Consider the following 23,164-nt stretch of genomic DNA (forward strand, 5'->3'; position numbering starts at 1 on the left):
CAAGTGGTCTTAGCTCAGTCTTGAGTATTGTCTAACCTAGGTTTTTTTATCTTGGATTCAAAATGTATAGGGATTGTGTGCATCCCATCCCTTGGTAGTTAGATACTCTTTTACTTATCCCATACAATGCCATGGACTTACTCAGCAAGTTTGTAGTCCATTTAAACCCATAGGTGTACAAGAGTCTTTTATAATTTACCACATTTTCATCTCATTAATACATGTATAAGAGATATTTGTCTCTCATTAATGTTTGTGTTAGGGATATTTATCCCTCGTTAATGCATATGTAATAAATATATGTTCCTCATTAGTATTATAAGGGTGAAATGACTTTTCAGCCCTTTATTCAAGCAAAAAAACAAGATTCAAGAGATATAAATACTCTTTGAAGCACTCAAGTATGAGGTTCACAATTTCTCAATTCTCAACATATACACATAACAATATTTTCATTCACGAGATATAAATACTCTTTGAACCACCCAAGTATGGGGTTCATAATTTCTCAATTCCCAACATATACACATAACAATATTTTCTTTCACCGAGCATTTAATACATACCAAAATAAAAATGAACAACCTTGTTCATGGGATTCAATGTTTCTTTGCATATTTATTGCACTCTCTCTACAAAGATACTAATTTAAGTATTTAATAGTTTTAAAATCCAAAAAAAAAAAAATTGTTTTGTATGTACTAGGCTTTTTACATCAAACTTATACCATCTTTCAAAACTATGAAGAATGGATCAATTAAATTGTAAAAATATTTTATTAAATCAATTATTTAACCATTAAAAAATCATATTTCTAAGTATATTGGATTTTAAAACATTATCAATATATAAATAAATTAGACAAATAAATCTGATAATATATAATATATAGAGGGTTGAAAAGGTAAACCAATTCTTTTTGTCCACTCTGCTTGATGCTCGGGGTTTAAGTTATGTCTTCGGTTATGGTTTATCATTAAATAGAAAATGTGAATGTTTTGCTGAATTAAGTGAATGCAGCTGCAGTAACACACAAATGCGGGACCTATTTAACTTAATTGGGTCTGTCCGTTGTGGCATTTCTGGCATAGTGAATAAATATTTCTAGGTACATTTTGTACGTTACCATTCCAAACTAAACAATTTGCTCAGGAATTGGCTGGTATGAGTTCATAAATAGCTGTTGAAATTCCGTGCCTGCAGTTTTATCTATTTGTTAATGTTCGTTTCATGAAAGTTGCAACTAAGGAAATTTTGCTGGTCACTCTGTGCTACTTGTTTCACAGTTCTCCGCAGAAGCCTCTTTTCAGAGTAGTATTATGATTTCAGTGAATCTTTGAATTTCTTCAGCATCAATATCTCTCCAAGAGATGGAACTGGAGAAGTGTGTCTATTCAGGCCTGATCAGGGGCTCCAGCCATCTCTCATTGATGAGCTTCAATTAGGACCTTGCTTTTAACGCTCAGAAGAGTAATGTTGGTTTAGATAATAAATGGATTAACTAACTACATTTTTCTGATGTAATTCCTCATTCTAATATAATATTTGGTCCTTTCTCATGTTAGAATTACAATGGTATACAATCCATATTCGTAAAAGATGAAGCAACGCATCCTCATGATCATGTGTAACAACAATAGTTCAATGAGTTATCATGCCAGAAAATTAAAACTAATGAATACGATCTCATTCGATAACAAGGAAGCTAAGTCTGGATTGAATTGAACTGATCGCACCTATTCCTCACTTCTCCGTTTATTGCAGTCTTGATCCCATGAATGCTAAGCTTCTGCATTGCACGAGAGAAATCCTGGAAGAAAACTGTCTGGTTTGTTGCATAAAGCTCCACAAAAGGTTTAGTTCTTGGGTCCTTAACAAGGGCATGATCATATGCCAAAAGCCCCAGCCCCCTAGGCAAGTTCTTGAAATACATATTGTCAAACTTGCCTGGCGTAAACACATCATTGAAGGCCGACATGGTTTTATCTGTGGTGTGATTAGCACACATATTTCTCAATCCGGCTGCAAACTTGGAGTTGAGTTCAGGATCAGTTGCTTGTTTCTTGCTGTAACTATATAGCCTATCGGAGAATTCAATGCAATGAGAGAATCCAATGGTGTGACCACCTGTTAATGCAACCATTTCTTGAACATTGAATCCTTTAGAGGCAAACAAATTGATCACATGGGTCATACTCATGTTGCTCCTGGGGAGATTTCCCTCTACCCTGGAGGCCTTAGAGACCAAACCATCCTTCCTTCCTAGTCGGATTTTGTAATAAGGTCCTCCAACCATGGTGACAAGATCACGTGTGGCCACTGCAAGGATGTCCGCGCAGGAGACGACTTTAGGGCAAGTTAGCTCAAGTGTAGTCTTTGCCTTAACCACCACCTCGTAGCCATCCCCTGACAGGGAGAGGTTAACGTCTGCATTGCGCTCGGCGGTGTTGAATGAGTTTGATGCTATGAAAACTGAGGCATCACATCCCTCAACCATGCAGTCATGAAAGAAGAGACGTAGAGTGCCGGCCGCGGTTGCAGGGTTGCTCATTTGTTTGGTGGTGATAGTTTCACGAACAATCTTTTCGAAGTTAGGGCATGATCTCTTGTAGTAATCAAAGGAGAGATTGGACTCCGACTCTGAGAAAGGAATGGAGAGGAAGAGAAGCAGAAGAATACGCAGAGGGAAAGCCATGCTTGGTGGAGAGAAAGAGGAAGGAGGATTCCTTTCTTTCTCAAAATTTCCTCTCAACTGGCAAAGGATTTGATTTTTCAGCAACAAGAAATGATGATAAGGAAGAGGAAGAAAAGCTTTGGGTGGATGGGAGGCGATTTAGGGAAACCTATACATTTTTGTCGGATAAAGGAGAATTTAGTTAAGTTAATTTCTGCTATTTTTTTCATTTGTTTGTCTTCCCCCCCCCGTGTTATTGATCAGTAGCTTAATTATAGTTTACTATTTTTGCATTACTGTATATTTTTAGGGCCTTGCATGTCTTAATGGTTCTAAACCTTTCATGGGATACGTCTTTTGCCTCTCAAGAGTGAAAGGCGCTATGCCAGCAAGACACCATACGTGTTTTTTGCAAATTCCAGTTGCCCTTTTCATTCGATCTTCTTAATTTCTTCAAAGTTCAAACTCCTGCTCATGAAAATATATATATATATATATTTCTCTTACAAGTTCTAACTTCCTCTATTTTTGGATTCATATGCACAAAGCTAGATACACAACTGCTAGCTAGGCCATATTTGCGTGTATTATTCATGTTTTGTTCATATATAGTCATAAATATGGTTATTTATTTTCTTAAGCTCAAGTACTATGTATGGACAATTTAATATTTTTAATCCAACTCTAACTTAATTTATTAATCAAGTATCATCCACTCAATGGCTTAAAAAATAATTATTTAGGCTTTATTTAATTTTATTTAATATATTTTGAATAAATAATGGACCCACTATTTTATTAGATTGCTAGCTCATTTACCTTTTCATTGCTATTCTACTACTATGGCTCATTCTAAAATACCATAAATTTCCAATTTGATTTCCAATTTTTAAAGCTTGGGTTGCTCTAAACACAAAATACAATGGATATGGAGATTGTTGTTCATTGCATTATGTTTCCACGCTGAAAATTCATAAAGGACATTCCTTGCTTACCCGTTTGCTTATTAACAAGCAAGCGAAACATGTTCTCTTATTACTTTACCCTTGGCCTACAGAGTTATAGGAAGGCTCAACTCAAACCAATCTCCCACTCCAAATTCTTGCTTCAATCTTAAAAGAGGTTGACTTATAAAGATTATAGATTTATTTTTTAATAAAAAAAATAACAAGGTGGGGATTTTGAATACTTGATTAGCAACGGTAGAAAGAATCAAATATTGATAAACCAAAAGAACATTTGCATGTTGCCATGATTTTACCTCATAAAAGATTATATCATGGTTTGTGAAACCAGGTATAGACTTGAAACAAAGATGGGCCTAATTGTTTGGCTTGAATGGTGTGGAGGTTCACCTGAAAAACAAACCTCTTGTGAAACAATGAACTCTCTTATAATGCTTATCTCTAATGCTTAGGTTAGAAAATGTACAAGAGAACAAAATATGTAGAGTATATATATAGTTGTAGAAATGTTGAGTTTGAGAACACGTTTGTTTACCTAGTAACCTAAGGTATTTATAGACCTTGGTCATACCAATTTAACTTGAAAGTAGAGGGTCTTGATTAATTGATGAAATTATTGGTGTGCATCATCGATGATAGTATTTGACATAGTCATTTGTGAGATGGTTAGCAAACATCATTGACACGTTGGCGAGAAATATTCATTGGTTGAGAAAGAGGTACTTGTATTGTTTAAAAAGTGGTTCGTGTTTGCATGTCGACCATTGACTAAAAAATACAGTGCTTGCATAAGAGCTTGTAAGGAAATATATAAGTTAATTGTGAAAAATATAACGTGTGTGGCACCACATTCTAACCCCTCGATACTCGAAAACACATCAAGTTGTGTGTCAATGAGAGAGAAAAAGGATAGACCATGAATATGGACCATATTATTTGGGCTTAGCCCAAACGGTGCGCGCACATATATATATATATATATATATATATATATATATATATATATATATATATATATATATATCATTTTCCCTCTAAGTGTTTTAAACAAATGTGTTTTGACTAATTGAGGTGCGAGAAGAAAATATTTACAGCATAATGGTTTACTTTTCCAAACATGTTTTGCATGAAAATGTTATTTTGCCTACGTGTGGCTTTTTGTTAATGTTTGGTCAAATTTTTGCAAATGTTTCTGCAAGACTGGGGAGAGTTTGAATTTTATGAAGAGAAGAATCTAAAAAAACAAAAAAAAAAAGCATAAGAGTGAATGCTATGATTTGTGTATGTATTTTGGGATGCATGGATATGTCCCATAAGCAATCACAAGACCTTTTATCCTTTTGGAGACAACAAGTTTAAAAGACATAGAGACAAGCACTCACAAGGACTAAGAGACAAACGGTTGAAAAGACCTGGTGGTCACTGGGATTGTAGAGATTTTTCATTGAGATATGGTTTGAAACTTAGAGATTTTTCATAGGGACACGTTTCGAGACATTATGACTTTTATTTGAAAAAATAAAAAATTAAAGATACAATACATAGGATAATTCAGGGATTATCTAATCTTTAATAGCTCATCAAGTGTGCAAACTTTTCTTTTTTTAATGCTCAGGTTTTGTTTTTCTTTTCACGAACTGGCAAAAATAACCTTTAGTGATCAAATTTTCTATATTTTTTTTACACGGCTTTACATTCCTTAGTGTGTTTCCCATGGAAATGATGAAAAATATAGAACTTATTAGGATTCCTCGTGTTTGCACTACTTCTCAAGGGAGGAAGGTATTACATAAATTCTTTTCCTCTAATAGCAACTAGTACTTTAGATCATATAGCAATCAAAGGTGTTTTTTTAGGCTTGAGGAATGTCAGGAAATCATAGGCATGCCTCTTGGTGCTTTTTATGAATGTTCTTAGCGGAGATTGATGGCATTGTAGAAACTCTTTCTTTTAGAGACAATGGTGGCCTTGCTTAGTCATGTTGGCTTCCTCTACTCAAATATGATTCTCTATCACTTGCTTTACTTTGACAAAAGTTCTATCATGTAGAGTATATACGTGTTCCTATAACAAGTAGTGGGGGACTCTATTGATTAGGGCTTTAGTGATAATAAGTTCGAGCAAATTCTCCATGTTTAACATTTCCTCGTTCAATCTCTAGAAATATTCTATGGTGTTTTGACCCTCTGGCTGTGTAATGGAAAAGATCTTAGTTATGCTCTTTTTAGTTAGATATTAGTGTGAAAATAAGAGATGAGCTTCGCACAAAGATCTTGAAGACTTAGGATGGATATAGGTTCAAGACTATGATATCACATCCTAGTAGATTAGTGAAAGGTCATATGGAAAATTTTACACATAACATCATTCTTTGTCATCACTAGCTCTAGAGATGTTTTGTATGTGTTTTCTAGAATTTGTAAGGTCATCATAGTTATGAAGGTTGTTCTTACATAGACATAATCCTTAAAAGGTAAGTGTGTAATACTTGGTGACAAAGTAGAGACTCTTTCACTTGGTGGGAATAATATGTAAAAGATGGTGCAGTTTCATGCCTTGGTCTCTTACGATGAAAGGCATGAGAGTAGACTCAAAAAACGATTGGTGGTGATATTCACACCTATGGCTAGGGTATGTTGATTAGTGCTTACTTATTTGGAGAGTTAGAGCATCATGCCTACTTTGTAAATGTTGTTTTGTCTTATTCCTTCGTGAAACTAGAGTTACCTTTGTGCACATGGTTTGTTGAATCTCTTATTGATGAAACAAAAAAGCACGAAGTTGTTCTTGAGTTTTTGGATAGCTAGAACAGTCGTCGAGCATTTTCACTTGATGGAATAATTATTAGCTATCTATGGGATCTAGAGTCCTTATTGTGGGGAGATCAGTTACTATCCCTTGTCTTAGGAGTATCATTGGCCATATAAGGTATTTTTATGAATAATGAAATGGAATGAACTGGTTTTTTGTTCAGTTTTTCATATATGGCACCACTAATGAAGTTGGGAAAGACTTCACACGGAAATTGGCCTTCCACAATCTGCAAAGTTGGGTCTAGACTTGAAACATAGGTGTGCCTGGTTGTTAGGCTTGAAAATGGTAGAGGTTTACATGAAAAACAAGCCCTTCATGAGATAAGGAGTTATTTAATACTTAACTCAATAAATGTATGAGAGAAAGAAATATGTAAAGTTAATAGTTGTAAAAAAACTATTAAGTCATCACGTCAATTCACCTTGAACATGGAGAGTGTTATTTGATTGGAAAAATATTGGTGTATACCATCAAGTCGTAGTGTTTGGCATTATCACTGATGAAATGATTGGTGAATGTTCATGACACATTGACAAGAAAAAGGCACCTAAGTTATATAGAAAATTGTTCATTTTTACACGTCCATCATTACCTAAAAAATAATGTCTGCATAAATGTTTGTACTTGAAAAACATTTATCAGAAAACATGTTAGTTAATCATAACAAATATTGTAAGCGTGGGTAGTGGCACCATTTACATGACACTTTTTGGGTTGGCCCCAACCCCAACTGTGCCTGTATATATTAAAAAAAAAAAACTATGTAGCATCAGCAAGTGTACTATTAAAGGAAAGGGATAAGAACATATAGGTGTATGTGATAAAAGTATAAATTAGATGCTACGTAAAAAAGATAATACATCATAAATCTAATAAAATAAATTATTACATGATTGGACTATTTGGAAAAGCCTCAAGAAAGAGTATAAGAGCTTTGTACAATTCATTTGCTTCTCTTTGGATCTTAAACACTGTCTTTTTTACACTATTGAGCATGAATTTTAGAGAAGCTAATAGAAAGAAGGATCAAAGACTAAGTTTTTGGGAAAAGATTTTTAATAGCCATTTTTTTCTCTTTTTTTATGGCTATTTTTTTTAATAATATGTTCGCTAACGTGAAAAATGAATTTTAAAAAATAAAAAAATAATATTATAATACATTTTAAAAATATACTTTTTACTAATTAATTTTCACTTTTTTGGATTTCGAATTCATTTTTTTATTGAACAAATTATTAAATTAGAAACCTGTCATTATTTTAATGGGCCTAAGGCCAATATTTAACATAGTTATTCATCAACTCTAACGGGATGATGTAACGAGGACAAAAAAAATACTGGTGAAAACGAGTATAAGGGACATTTAAAACAACAAATCAAAAGTAAAGGGAACTAAGAAAATATTAAAAAGAGAGACTATTTGACCAAAAATCTGATTGGTTGTTCTTAAGAACATCTACGGATGAGCTATGGTGCTGGAATTGCAGTCCTCTCCTAAAAGAATCCATATTTTCCTTTTCTATGAAACGCCAGCGTTTTCTTCCTGTCTCTAGCAAAAAACAAAGGAATACTAGTATGTTTCGTTGAAACTAGAAAGGAACCATGTCGATTTGCAGGTTTCTGAAGTGGGTGATGTTGCTTCTTGTCATCTTTCCTAGTTTATTTGACCCTTCACTGTCACACTTTGATTCAGCTAAGAAGAAACAAATGCGAGAGAAAGTCTGAAAGATGTAAGTAAAATTCATGCTCAATTACACTCATTTTAATTTCTTTTTTTGTTTTGCTCTGATGGATGCTTAAGTCTTTGGTTCTTTGGAATGCTTATGTTTGAAAGTTTCTGTTTTAATTTCTTTTTGTGTGAAGTTTTGGACAAGTATTGCTTGCTCTTTTCAACTTATTGGTTTTTGAGTTATAGTCATGATTTCTTAGGTGGTTCAGATAGTGTAATAAAAGATTACAGAAACTCAATTGATTTTTCTTATTTTGGAGCTTGACATTATCAGATTCTTACAAGAATAAATAAATAACACTATTTAGCATGGTTTGACCAACCTGAAAAAATAACTGTAAAGAGATATGATCAACTGAAATCCAAAGGCTCTGTCTTTTGATTGATTGCATGCCAAAAGCTCAAATGTTTTAGCACTTGACCATTTATTTAGAAGTTATGTGACATAATTCCAATTCAATTTGGTCATTATTTGAGCTTGTTGATGAAAATGGGAACAAGATATAAGGTAGAAGAAAAGAGCTTTATCAACAGAAAGTTGAATTATTTTTGTTGACTAGTTTGGCGAGTCAAAATGTTTCTCAGTAGATTCGCTTTTTTGACCTTTGTTGCAGGTTCTACCATGCATATGAAAACTACATGACACATGCATTTCCGGTTAGTTGTTCATTTTCTTTATCCATATTTTTGGATTAGTATATCTATTTTTTTTGGCAATCTTGAATTTGCTCTTTGATCAAATTGTAGCATGATGAGCTCAAGCCTCTTACCAGAAGTTTCACTGACTCACTTAGTGAGCTTGGAAATTTGAAAGTGATTGATGATGCATTAATGGGAAGTGTAAATAATAGTTAATTGCTAATAGAATTGACAATCTTTAAACTTATTTTCAGCTTGAGCACTTACCACAAAACTATAATGGAACCGCCCTTACACTCATTGAATCATTGTCTAGTTATGCTACTTGAATACCCAATTAGTAGATTTTGACATTTACGTCTATAATCTGTGTTTTACGTTTGTACTAATGCAAGTTATTCAGCCTTTTGTTCATTCTTGATGTCAAATAGTTACTAGTATCGTTGAATGATTACTCTGATATAAGTTTTCTCTTGATCTCTTTCTCTTACAGTCTTGTTATTTTGGGTAACTACATAGAGTTTAAAAAGACAGTTCTCTAGCTTTCTGAAAATCTTTCATTTGATGTTGATGCAAGAGTAAACCTTTTTGAGGTACTAACTTGTTGATCAACTTGGAAATACTTGCATTTAGTTACCTGAAAGTTTCGTGCAATTTAATCTTTTTACTTTGCTCGACTTGTTACAATTTTTGGATTCTGGGAGAAGTGGTTTAGAGAATATCTTGAATATACTTGCACTTTTGAATTTCTTAATGGGGCTTTTTCACACATGTTCTATTGTGTAGGGCAACATAAGAGTTCTTGGAGGACTTGTTTCTGCTCATATTCTTGCAACTAATTCTAAGAACAAGCTGGTTCAAGGATCTTACAAGAATCAGCTACTTGATCTGGCTGAAGATCTAGGACAACGCTTCATACCTGCATTTGATACGCCTACTGGATTGCCATATGCCTGGATTAACTTAAAGGTACAGTCTGAAAGATGTTTAATTTCAAAGGTGTATTCCAATTTCTAACAATAAAAAACTTGACCTGAAATCCAAATTCTCTTAACAAGGAATGTTAGTGCACACAGTATTGATATAAGTTATTATATCCCTTAAACTCCCCCCTACCAACACACAATATGAAACATTGCATTAAGCTATATGCATACAACATAAGTGTATTTTGCTTAAAAGCAATGTGTGCACAAGGCATTGTTAAAAGATACCATATTTTGTATTGGTTTCTACATTCACCTAAAATGATATACTTTTGGGGTAAATCTATGCATATATTATTATCTTATGTAGAAAATGGGTTACTTCCTAGGAGCAATGGCAAAATAGCTCCTTGGTTCATTTAGTTAATAACTAAGACTCCAAGAAGGCAAATGGTTACGTCGTAACCAAAGAATTAGATGGTTTAGATTCCATAGAAATTTTTTGCGCACACTGAATTCTTTTCCATATATATATATATAGCTCTTTTCAGGCAGATCTAGGCATACCTCCATATGTAGGACAAGAGAGCAAAAAAACCCAAATAATAGAAATGATGTAGGATAGAAGAACAAAATCACCAACAAGGGAGACACACTTGTTCTTGAAGGGATCAAATCATGAAAGACACTCAATCTTGACAAAAAAAAAACCAGGAGAGACACCCTCGATCTCAGAGAAAGCAATACAAGAGAGACAAACTCAATCTTGATGAAAACTCAGTTTATTTTATTCAATAATTCAACGAACAAAATAACTGATGTCTAGGTGCTTATTTATACGCACCAGAGACCATATAAAATAGGAAAACCTAATAAGTTTTAATTTAATAAGGAAACTAAAATCTTAATTTAACTACTAAATAATAGATAATAATGTTCCTAAATAATAAAATCTAGAATAGTCATACTTGCCCTTCATTCTCCATCATTCTCACTTGGTTGGGAAAAACTCAACCTCAAGTTCGAAAGTGATGAAGTAGCAAAAACTCTGTGAACTTGCACTCCATAGCCTAAAGAAATGTTTTTTGTACTTCATACCTTTTAGTCTTCTCCAATTATGATAACAATATTAGCAATAAGACAGGCTATTCAAGTACTTTCTCAACGACAATACTGAATTTGGAAGGGAAAAAAAGTCAATGTGATCAACCACTTCTTTGAACTCTTCAAAAATAGAATCTTCAATTTGTAACACTTCACTATCTTTTTGCATAAGACCCGTTGCTTTAACTTCGTCATCCACAGAATCATGCTCTTTTTATGTCAGAACAATCACATTCTCTTCTAACAAGTTTTCTCTAATATCTTCTTTATTGTCATCAACTTGTTCTATAATGGCTACTTGTTTATAAAATGCCTTTTTATTTTGAAATGATCAGATGTAGTATTGAGTTGAGTGTGGTTGGCTTATAGAGTTTGGATTTGGGTTTTCAAAGCAGTAATAGCATTAATGATTTTGGAGACCTCAACATTACTAACCAATGGAGCTTGATAAACTACAAATCTGACTTTCTGTTTTGGAGGATAGATGATATCAATAAGACTCACATTCTCATAATACATTCATAACTTGCCCAAGTTTATGAATCAAATATCCATCTTACAATAATTGTCACAAACATAAGTGACATTAAGTCTAAATAAAGGCAGAACGAGCAAAAGCTAACTCTTCAAACATAAGTATATTTTCCAACTAACTATTTTAAGATAATATTTCATGTATGACATCCACATTGATAGGATAAAGAATGTACAAGAATCTAACCAATAAAACTGAACTTGGCTCACATCTCCATTCCTTGAGAACCATACTTCTCTTATCATAATTATATTCACAATGATATCACTACAAGATTTAACAGTTTTACCGACGGAATTTTTCCGTCGGTGTAAGACACATATTCCATCGGTAATTATATTACCGACGGAATCAAAGACGGAAATGATCCGTCGGTGAATCGTTCGTCGGTAATGTTTTGTCCGTCGGTAAATCCGTTGGTAATATAATTACCGATGGATTTACTGACGGAACAGACGCGTCGATAATAATTTTTTTATTACCAACGGAATTACCGACGGACAAAATCGACGGAATTACCGACGAACATTCCGTCGGTAATTACTGAAAAACATTTAAAAAAATTCATTTTATAAAATTATAAAATAATTAAATTAACATAAATTAACACTGTATAATATATACTCAAAATGCTTGGAAAAAAGAATAAGAAAATCAATTCAAACAAATTTGCAACAAATAAATAAAATTAAAAAAAAAATTCAACTAAAAAAATTCATATGAAAAAAATGAAGTTGCAATTGCTAAAAATTTAAAAATCTTATAAATAAATCTACTAAAAATTGATCTCATATGAAAAAAAAATCTCACAACAACATTTATACAATTATTAAGAACAAAAACAATTAAAAATAAAATAAAAAACAAATATAGTGAAAAAAAATCATGAAAAAAGAAGAAAAAAGAAAAATATTACCTTAATGTAGTTGCAAGTGAAGCTAAGGAGAGAAAAAAAATTTCATTAAGCATATTAATTAAAAAAAATAAAAGGATAAAAGAAGAAAGAAGAAGAAGACATACCCAAGCATGGAGGAAAAAAGAAGGAGATGAGGAGAGAAAAGAAGAGAAAGAAATAGATAAGAAATGATGTTTTTTACATAAAGTGAAGAAGAAGAAGAAGACATACCTTAATGATGTTTTTTATAAGGGCATTCAGGCTTTTTATTGGGACGCTTTACCGACGGATAATTAAATATTAATATTTTTTAATTATTCCGTCGGTAATTCCATCGGTAATATTTAATTTAAATTTTTAATTTCGTAAAAATTTTTCAGAAACCGCCAAAAAATTACTGACGATTTTTCAATCCGTCTGTAATATTTAAATAAAAATTTTTAATTAATTGAATTTTTTCAGAAAACCGTCAAATAACACCGACGACTTTTCAATCCATCGGTGATTTACTCTCTGGAAAATACCGACGGAATTTTCCGTCGGTGATTCCCTTTATAATTAACATGATGAACAGTGTTCACAATTTACAAACAAATTTACCGACAGAATCACCGACGAAATTTATTCCGTCGGTAAATCCGTTGGTAAAAATGACACGTCATCATTTTTTTTTGCTTTGTTTTAATTTTTTTCCCACGGTAATTCCCTCGGTATATACTGAGGGAATATTTCCGCCGGTAAAATCCCTCGAAAATTTATGTCCAAAGATAAAGAAATCCACACGCTATATATCAATGAAGTAGCGTGTAGGAATCGCTTACCATAATCCAAAGGTAAAGAAATCCACATTGATTATTTCACAAGCTGAGAAAAGAATCCCGCAAATTGATTTCACAAGCCCAAAAATGAACCTAAAGGAAATCCACTCTATTGTAATTGAATTTAACCAGTCTGATGACTCCCACCAATATACAGTAGTCAAAGGCAATATGGAACTGTTGGCTTGAAAAAGTGGCTGCTAAATGCTTAGAACAAATATGGTACTCATGTAGTTTTGTGGTCTAAAATGTGACCCTTTTTCGCCACCAACCCATATTACCTCAATTATACCCCTTTTTCTAATTCTTTTTTTTTTTTAAGAGAACAAGAACCATAGATGAATTCCATGATGGATCCAAATTGATGTTGGATAAAAAAAAAACACCAAAATATGAGAATTTGTGTAGGATAGAAGAACAAAATCATTAACAAGAAAGACATACTCAATCTTGAAGGACCAAATCAAGACAAATCAAGAGATACATACTCGATCATGGAGAAAGTAATACAAGAGAGACAAACTCAATCTCGAAAAAAACTCAGTTTATTTTATTTAATAATTCAATGATCAAAATAACTAAAGTCTAGATGCTTATTTATACGCAACAAACCAAAAAATTGAAAAACATAATAAGTTTTAATTCAATAAGGAAATTAAAATCCTAATTTAACTAAATAATAAATGCTAATATTTCTAAATAATAAAATCTTGAATAGTCGTACAATATTAAAATTTCTAAATTAATAAATATTAAATTTTCATTGTTTTCCTTCATTCTCAATCAATACCTGTCTCTCCTTTTCAGTGAACATTTATTTTAGCTTTTCATAAGTATGAATATGTTCTGCTGGTTTTGTTTGTAAGAAGGATATATGACATTGCAGCAATGCGAAATTCTGTGGACAGTATGGAGTCATGAAGAATGAGACTACTGAAACAAGCACCTCAGGATGTGGTGAGAGTCTGTTCCATTACAGTTTTAAGTTGATGTCATCACAGAATGTGCTATCCTGAAATTGGTTAACTTTCCATGTCTGAACATAGGTTCTCTGATTCTTGAAATGGGAGCCTTATCACGATTAACTGGTGACCCTATATATGAGTCTGCATCCTTGCGGGCTCTTCGAAAGTTGTGGAGTATGCGTAGTTCTTTAAATTTGCTAGGAACAACACTCGATGTGGAAACTGGGGAATGGATTGAGCATTCATCAGGGATTGGTGCTGGTATGCAATTGACGGTGCTTTGATATCCTTTAGGTGCTAGATTTTGCATCATGAAGTTTACAAGGTTCCAATAATGAAGATTTAATTCATTTCATTAATTAGTACTGATAGATTCTTTAATGGACTTGAACTGTGCTATAGCTCCTGATGGAATTGCATGCTTAAATTACATTTCACTTCATGTTCATTAACTAACCTTGATGTTAGCGACCCTTGTTTTTGTGTGGTTGCATGTAGGGGTTGATTCATTCTATGAGTATCTATTCAAGGCCTCACATTCTTTTTGGAAAGGAGGACTTCTGGAGAATGTTTCATTCTGCTTATCTTGCGGTGCAGAAATATTTCAGACATGGTCCATGGTACTAAACTGAGAGGAACTTTATATAGTATTGAACTTGTGTCTGGGTTCTTTTGTGACTCCTTTTTTCCCCTTCTTGTTTCTTTGTTGTTTTCCTCATTGTTGGTAGGAGTTGGGGTAGGTTGGGGATGGGGGCTTTATTGTTTAGGTGTAGATGGAATTTCGGGGCTTGCTAGACCCCATACCTATTTGGAATCTCATGTAGTGAATCAAGCAAAAGTTGATCGAATTTGTTTACTGAGGACTACAAAATACACTGTTGATGTAAAGCATCTTTCTTTAATTTAGGTACCATGAAGCTGATATGAGGACTGGAAAAGCAACGTATTGGCAACTGACAAGACTTCAAGCATTCTGGCCTGGCCTACAGGCAAGTAACTGAAATCTTGTATGTCCCAGATGATATGATTGATTTCTCAAAAGGATCATCTGATTTTAGTTATTATGATGTCATTATTAGGTTCTTGTTGGGGATATTGAAGCTGCTAACTCATCACACCGTGAATTTGTACATGTATGGAAGAAGTTTGGGGTGCTACCAGAAAGGTATCATGCATTTGTTTTTCTATAATCTTCTTTGATCCTGTTCTTGGAAGAGAATTATCACCTTGTCATTATATCACACTTTCAGTGAACTTTTATTGATAGAAAAGAAATTAACATGGGTAATGAATGCTTAGGTATTTGCTGGACCATCAAATGTTGCACCCTACAGAGAAGTACTATAGCAGAATCAACATCCTGCTTATATCAAGCTACTAAAGGTCTGATTGTTTTATTTTGCAGTTCTTTAGTTTTAGCTTTTCCCTGGAAGTTTTAGATTTTCACTTTATTTCTTTCAGAATTATTTCTTTAAAATGCTTGGGTCAGGTGAATGTGTGCATCCATATACCATTTGCAACTGCCAGTAACATAAGGGGAAAGTTGCCATTTGCTAGACCTTTCAAACGTAGAAAATTTGCAAGGCCATCAGGTTCTTGAATCATGGACCTCGTTTGTAAATCATATATGCAATGCATGGCTTCATATAGCTTCTGATTCCCAAGTCTGTGTTCTCATGTTGATATTCTTTACTGATTTTTTCTGTATTTGTTTACATATGTTTTATATATATATATATTGCCTCTGAGCATTGGATCTTGTGGGAAAGGGGTGGGTAGGGTTTGAATACATCACAACAGTAAACTTGCCATTAGAGAAAGAGAGACAGAGGTAGCGAGCTAAGAATATAGGTTGAGGTGTGCATGGATTGTTTCCCTTTATCCTGTTTTTCTGCCTGAACATCGAGGCCAGACAAAAGGTTAGAATATTGATACTGCTCTTCGTACAGAATAATGGCATGAGGCTGAGTGACTTCTCTATTAACAAACAACTTAACATCTGAAGTATTTTGAACATTGTTGATTCTACTACTCTCAATTTAATTGGCAAAAAGGGCACAACTGAGGGAGGACAGGCATTTTTTCTTACTGACATACATTTATGCATAAATGCATTACTGATTGCACAGCTCTTCAATTTTGCTATACAGTCTTTTAGTTAGCTGAAATGCAAGAAAAGCTCGATTTGTCACCTCTTCTAAACTTGTATGTATATTATTGCTTATGAAAATTCCCAGATCCGTGGTACATAGAAGAGGGTGAAGCAATAGTTGATTCTCTTAATTTATACACCAAAGTCGAAGGAGGATTTGCAAGCATTAGGGATGTCACAACTATGCAAACAGAAGATCATCAGCATAGTTTCTTTCTTGCTGAAACGTAAGTGGTTTTTTGCCCTGACAACTCAAGTTTAAAGAAACTTCTTTTCAGCTATATCATTGGTATATGAGAAAGAAAATTTCTCATGTAATATATTTTTTTTTGCAGGTGCAAATATTTGTATCTTCTCTTTGATGATTCATTTTTGGTTGATCGGAATTTATATATTCACTACCGAAGGTCACCCTTTGCCTGTGCTAAGTGCTTGGCACGAGAGACTGCCAGAGATATATATCCCATCAAACTGGACTTATGTCAAGGTCTTTCCTTATAGTTCTCTCCATCTCTAGTGCTTATTAAAAAATAATATCTAAAAGAAAAACCTCCCGCGAATCCAGAAACTTTCCATGCCAGATAAGAACAGTTTACTTTCGACTTTTTCAGAAGCTTGTGAATTGCTGCCATACAATTTGGTCCAACCCTTTTTTCTAAATTTCAATTTGGAGTTGTACAGATTATATTCATTTCGTTCCAAATTAATGCGAAGACCAGCTAGGTAATGAAGTTTTTTTACTTGTGCAGAAAGAAAAGCCAAAACGAGCAAGTGCAATGTCTCTGCAAGTCTGTCCTGCATTGAGTTTGAATTCAAGACATGGTGAACAACTGGTTGAGAGTGCTTGCCACATCCCTGATGCACGAAATGACCACAAGTGTTTCAGCGATGAAGAATGTGGAGTTGACTCAACTAGTTGTAGACGAAGATCATGTAGCCTGGGCGGTTACTGTGGGCTATGGTTGATCATATGAGACATTTGATGGATCATGATATTCTTTCACGACACAGCAATTTTTTTATAGGTAAACGAGGGTGAGGGGAAGAGAAAAAGGATTTCATATAATCTTAAGAATGGTGGATAGAAAGTCTCTGGCAGGCATGCAATTATAACATTAGTTTGATAAAATAGAAAAGGGGAGAGCATTACATGTTACAGAATTTCTTCACCAGAACGCAGTTTTGTATTTTCATCTCATTCTTGAAGCAAATATCCAGAGAGTATATCACTGCTGAATCTCTTTTCTTATAAACATGACAATTTGCCAGTGCAAATTACTCTGGCAATGTCGTTATTCAAAACTACAGAAAGAAATATGGTGCTAATACAGAGTTGCCATGAAGTATTCTGCAACCCACGAGAGGTGGTCCTCTTCATTGAAGCATTCAACACCCATTCTTCAAACCAAGGTAGAATCTTTATATAGGCTTTTCTTTTTTCACTTCTGCGATGTTATCTTCCCTTGTGACCTATGCTGTATCATACTGAGACATCTCCAGACTGTTGTTTGCTGTGCAATCATGCGGGTAGTGCTCATCGAACTATTTGGCATCATTTAAGATGCCTAGGACGTTCACAGTTAGCTTTAAGTCAGGTTTTGGACCTAAAACTAGATTTCTTTCTCATCGAGTTTAAATAGGTCATCTATACAATGCCTAGGACGTTCACAGTTAGCTTGCATCCTTATTTAGGATTTGAATATCATAACTATTAAATTTAACAAAAAAACTAAAATTATTCATTGTAAATCAAGACACAATTTATCTTGAATTGAAATTATTTTTCCCTCAAAAAAAAACCTCAATAAACCTGGTATTGGATGTCAAACAATCTATTCATGAGAGTTCATACGTCATTATTAAATTAATAAAAATTAAAATAGTTTTTTTATATTTTTTAACCATAGTAAAATAATTGATTTACCCTTAAAAATAAATAATACTAAATTGGTATATATGAGCTTTTTCATCTTTTTAATCTTTTAGCGCAATAAAAATGATTGAATAACTTTTAAAAACAAAAGTTATAAAATTAGCTTACAAAAGCTTTTTCGTGTTTTTAATATTGTTTTTGGTTATAATCAAATTGATTTAGGGATAACATGATATTTTGATAAATATTAAATATTATTAAAAAAAACTAGTTACACGTATCAGTGTATAAAGCACCTCCATGCTCTTAGAAAGGTGTGTGAGGAATCGTCTAATGATGGAACACCAGTTTCCACAACAACATTGAAAACGTTGCGGTGCCTCCTTCAATTTAGAACAGCATTTATGGTGGTTTAGGCAATAGTTTGTTGTCATTATCATCTTTTTTTTTCTCTTTTCTCTTTCTTTCTCTTGAAATTCGTGTTAACTATTGAAAATTTCATAGATATTCTTTTATTATATTTCAATTTTGATCTTTGTTTGTTTGATTTCTAATTTTTTTATTGTCTTTTTTTTCAAATTTGAATTTATTTTCAATTTCATACTTGGAACTATGATTATGATTTGTAATTTTTTTTAAATTTAGTCGTCATTCTTTTTATTTTGATTTTTTGTTTTGGATTATTTTGTGAATTTGATTTTTCTTTTCAATTTTCTTCTTCAATTCAAAATTCTAGATTGTCCTCTCTTATTTACTTTTTATTTCAAATTTGGTTCTTATTTTTTAAATTGTTGTTTTTTTATCCTTTTATATAATTGATTTTTTCTCAATATTATTCTTTGAAATTTGATTTTTTAGGATTTATGACTTTTTTTTAGATAGGGTGTTTATGGTTCAATTACTCAGATAACTGGTTTGAAAAGTTAACATAAATTAATATTATTTTTTTCACCTTTTCCAATTTCATCATTCGATGTTGTTTTACAAGCATTCTATACAATGAGAAGTGGTAATATTGAACACAAAATGACAACAACAAGGTAGCATCGTGTCATTAGATACTATACTAAAATGCCTTGTAAAATACTATAGAAATATTTTTTTTCATCCTTAAACTATTTTTTTATTGTATCCTTTCATGTCCAAATTAATGATCAATTTGTCAGAATTTGTTAAATGTGGGAAAAATTAAAAGTCAAGGGATTAAAGTAAAAAAACACAGAGAAACTAGATGGTTGTTTTAACACTTGGCGCAAAAAATTATCTTTCCTCCAATTTTTAAGTTTATACATTTGTAATTCCTATAATTTTTGACGATTCATTTTTTATTTACTGACTTTATTTTTCTTAGTCTCTGGTAGGAGAGAGAAGAGAGAGGTGTTAGATTCTGATCAAAGAGAGAAAAAATAATTTGTTCAACATGTTTCCGGCCATGAAAAAAGTTGATTTTAGTGTCAACGAACTCTTTTCAATAAAGAGAGTTCTATCGAGGTGTTTTTTTTTTGTTTTAATCTTGCTTAAAAAAAATATTTAACCCCAAGAAATTTTTCAAATTGAGTTAATTTTTGGGTGAATTTAGATCAAAATTGAGTTTAGATGGATCTCTATAGTGTTTTTAGTTAAAAAAATAGTGGTGACAAATATATTATAGGCTCCTAAGACTTATTTTTCTTTTTTCTTTTTGTCACCATTATGGTGATTAAAATCTAGATTCTCACGTAACAAACAACTCGCCCTCTATCAATTTATTTATTTAAAAAATAAGAGTTATTGTTAAATATAATTTAGCATAAATGATAGTTCAGAAATTTAGCATCAATTTCTTTTATATTAAAAAAAAACTGTTTCGCATCTGAGAATTTTTTATATTAAAAAAAATGGTTCAATTGAGCTGGAAGTAACCCAGTTGTATTGCTAAAAAATAAAAAATAAATAAAAAATAAAAAAATAAAAAGGAGGAAAAAGAGCCACTTTTTTAGTGTCTATCCCCACACCAGACCTGCAAACGTCAATAGTTGTTTAGATTTTCAAGTGCTAGCTGGCATCCATCACAAGTCCAGCTGGATCACTAATCATCGTCAATCCAGAGTTGACAGGGGACAAGTGTGTGTTTTGGAGTGTTATAATGGTTATTTTTACAAAAATATATTAAAATATTTTTTTTATTTTTAAAAAAATTATTTTTAATATTAATATATATAATTTAAAAATACTAAAAAAATATTAATTTAAAAAAATTATATTTTTTTAAAAACATTTTTAAAATACAAAAACAAATTTTCGATGATATCACACATGAGTTGTACGGACCTTCCAGTTACTTCTCTAAAGTCAGGAGACAACACACCCACCCCCATCTAGCTGGGTCGGCTTCATTTCCTAGTCATGCTTTGTTTGTCGTGACTTGAGGCTACTCATGACTTTGCAGTCCAAAGGGCAAGAGATATTTTCATCTTCATTGCCTGTTACTCGGCCTACCTGGAGATGGCCCCATGAGCTAGGTCATACGTGGCCTCTCTACACCTGGAGATGACCCCATAAGCTAGGTCATACTGTAATTACAAATTCTATGAATGACTAGTTTAGTCAGTAAGTGTCAAGACCTCTATAAATTGCGTGTCAAGGCCAGCATTTATTTCGTGTACTTTAAAATTTGCTTAATTTCAAGAAAGTAGCAGCTAGCTAGCCAGCCATGGCAGTACGTTCGCTTCTTGCTTTGATGGTTTTGCTTTTCTGCCTTGCTGAGGTACAGGGTTGATCTGCTTTCACGGTTTATTCCGCACATGTATTTTGTTAAAGAGTATGAATGCATGATCTGACTTTGCACATTGCTTGCAGGTTTCGTCTGATCTCAAGATAGATACCGAAATACCCCAAGTTTTCCAGGCAAGGCTCGGCCCTTGCTGCGCATGTTTGCTTTCTGCTTCAATATTTCTGGCAAAACGTTTCTAGTTAATGCTGTTTGTTTCTGCGTTTGTGGGGGTTTTTTTTGCAGCTTGTTGTGAGAGGTGGAAACAGGAGGCTCATGCAAGACATAGGTACGCCTTATTTTGTTTTTTTCCTTCCCAGCTTTGATACATACTGCGATGGATTCAATCCGCTGTACATGGAATGTTTGATTGCCCTTTTCCATTTCTATTTCTGTAACATTTCTTTCTCCATTGATCTTCAGATTGTGGAGGGTTATGCAAGCAGAGATGCAGTCTTCACTCAAGGCCTAATCTGTGCAACAGGGCATGTGGCACCTGCTGTGTGAGATGCAAGTGCGTGCCTCCTGGGACCTCAGGGAACAGAGAAGTATGTGGGACATGCTATACTGACATGACCACCCATGGGAACAAGACCAAGTGCCCATAGGACCAAGAACCGTGGGCTTTGGGTAGCTTTCTGTCTTGGGATCTCTTTTCAGCTTTTGTCTAATCAAATGATAATGTATCCAAGAGATGCTGCGGATAGTGCTTGCATTTTAGCTTTTGTTCTTGTTTGATTTCATGCATGGCATAAAAATGTTAAAATAGGTGTTTGTGAAAATCAATGTCTGTTGGTTTCGACTAATTATTGCTCCCTCCTTTTCCATTACATCATTAGATTATTGACTTGCTCGCGGGGTTCGGTTAAATTTTTCTTAAATATTAAAAAAAAAAAAAATCGTGATAATATTTTAATTTTTTCTATTGGAAAAACAATTATATTGTGTGGGTATTGATTCTAACTTGGAGAAAAATTCTATGATGATATTTTGTTTATAATATTAAATTATTAATATATTGGTTTTTATGCCAAACTCAATTTAATATCTCAAATTTAAAATTATAATTAAAATAAATTATAAATTTAATTAATTATTAATTGAAAAATAAAATTTAAAAAAAATAAAAAAATAAATTGAATTAATTTGTTAAAGTTGAGATTTTAAGATTAATAAAAAGTAATATAAAATAAAACATGAAGTTTAATTTTTAATAAAATATAATATTAAATGATAAAATTTTAAAAAAAATCAATTAAAAAAATAATTTGTTAAATTTATAATTTAAATTATAATATAGAAATAATTTAATAAAAAAATAAATTTAATGTTGAATGAGTGATAATTCAGGCCAGGAGAAGATTAAAGTAACATTTTAAAAATAAAATAAAAAAGACAACTTGATTTTGCTAGAGTTAAAATATTAAAACTTGTATCTTTACTCATAAAACTAAGATATTTTTATAAGAAATAAATTAAAATATAATATAAAACTTAATTTTTAATAAACTATTGAATGATAAAATTAAAAAAAATAATTAAAAAAAATATAAAAAAAATTAAAATCAATTTAAATTAATTCATTAAACAATATTCACAAATTATAAAGCTAAATAATTTAATAAAAAACAAATAAAAAAAATCTGCACAAACAAGATTATTCTAATAAACTTGCAATTTTTATTATTAGGGTGTTAGGGAAAAAAACAAAGAAAATGTATTTTTTCTGGGGATGAAAGTGGGAAACAACTGTCTATTGCTACAGTACTTTCTCCAATATTTTATTGTACTGTTAATTAATTAATAATCTTTGACGCACACGCGCTTACACAGCATAAATTTAGAGCACAACAAGGACGATAGAAAAATATAAAGCTCAATATTTGGATATTAATTATATACATATATACGTCTGGCTATTGCAGTTTTTTTTATAAAAAAAAAGAAGCTAAATATACTAGTTTATGCGAACCCTATGGTTGGTTTGAGTGTTTTGACTTCAAATTTCAAACTGACACAAATTTTTTTATTTTTTTTTTATGCTCTAAACTAATAGAATCTTGCTGTGTCACGTGACCTGCACGTGAAGACATTCCCTTCCAATCTACCCCTGCAAAAACAATTAGCCCACCCACATCATTTTCCTCCATTAGAGAAAAACCTCCCTCCATAGTCTCTGTAAACTTGGGGAGGATAATATATATATATATATATATAGCTTCTCTGATTCTGTTGACATGAATGAAGCCGTAGGAGGTCAAGAATGCTTGCAGAGTATCCTCGTTTATTATCATCCAGTAAGAACGCTTAAGAGTCACAGAGATTT

At 32.5% G+C, this 23,164-nt stretch overlaps 2 protein-coding genes and 1 pseudogene across 2 annotated transcripts; 2 read left to right on the plus strand and 1 right to left on the minus strand.

The window, feature by feature from the left end:
- Positions 1-1,705: 1,705 nt before the first annotated feature.
- On the minus strand, positions 1,706-2,695 carry LOC133678085 (peroxidase 41-like). The gene has a single exon (XM_062100279.1). The coding sequence runs from the start codon at positions 2,693-2,695 to the stop codon at positions 1,706-1,708; it is 990 nt and encodes a 329-aa protein (XP_061956263.1).
- Positions 2,696-7,974: 5,279 nt separating this feature from the next.
- On the plus strand, positions 7,975-17,453 carry LOC133678487 (alpha-mannosidase I MNS5-like; annotated as a pseudogene).
- Positions 17,454-20,684: 3,231 nt separating this feature from the next.
- On the plus strand, positions 20,685-21,644 carry LOC133678328 (snakin-2-like). Its single transcript, XM_062100621.1, has 4 exons — positions 20,685-20,835; positions 20,928-20,975; positions 21,085-21,127; positions 21,262-21,644. The coding sequence occupies exons 1-4, from the start codon at positions 20,782-20,784 to the stop codon at positions 21,444-21,446; spliced, it is 330 nt and encodes a 109-aa protein (XP_061956605.1). The 5' UTR covers positions 20,685-20,781; the 3' UTR covers positions 21,447-21,644.
- Positions 21,645-23,164: the final 1,520 nt, after the last annotated feature.

Source organism: Populus nigra, chromosome 18 (genome assembly GCF_951802175.1).
Source record: "Populus nigra chromosome 18, ddPopNigr1.1, whole genome shotgun sequence".
NCBI lineage: Eukaryota > Viridiplantae > Streptophyta > Magnoliopsida > Malpighiales > Salicaceae > Populus > Populus nigra.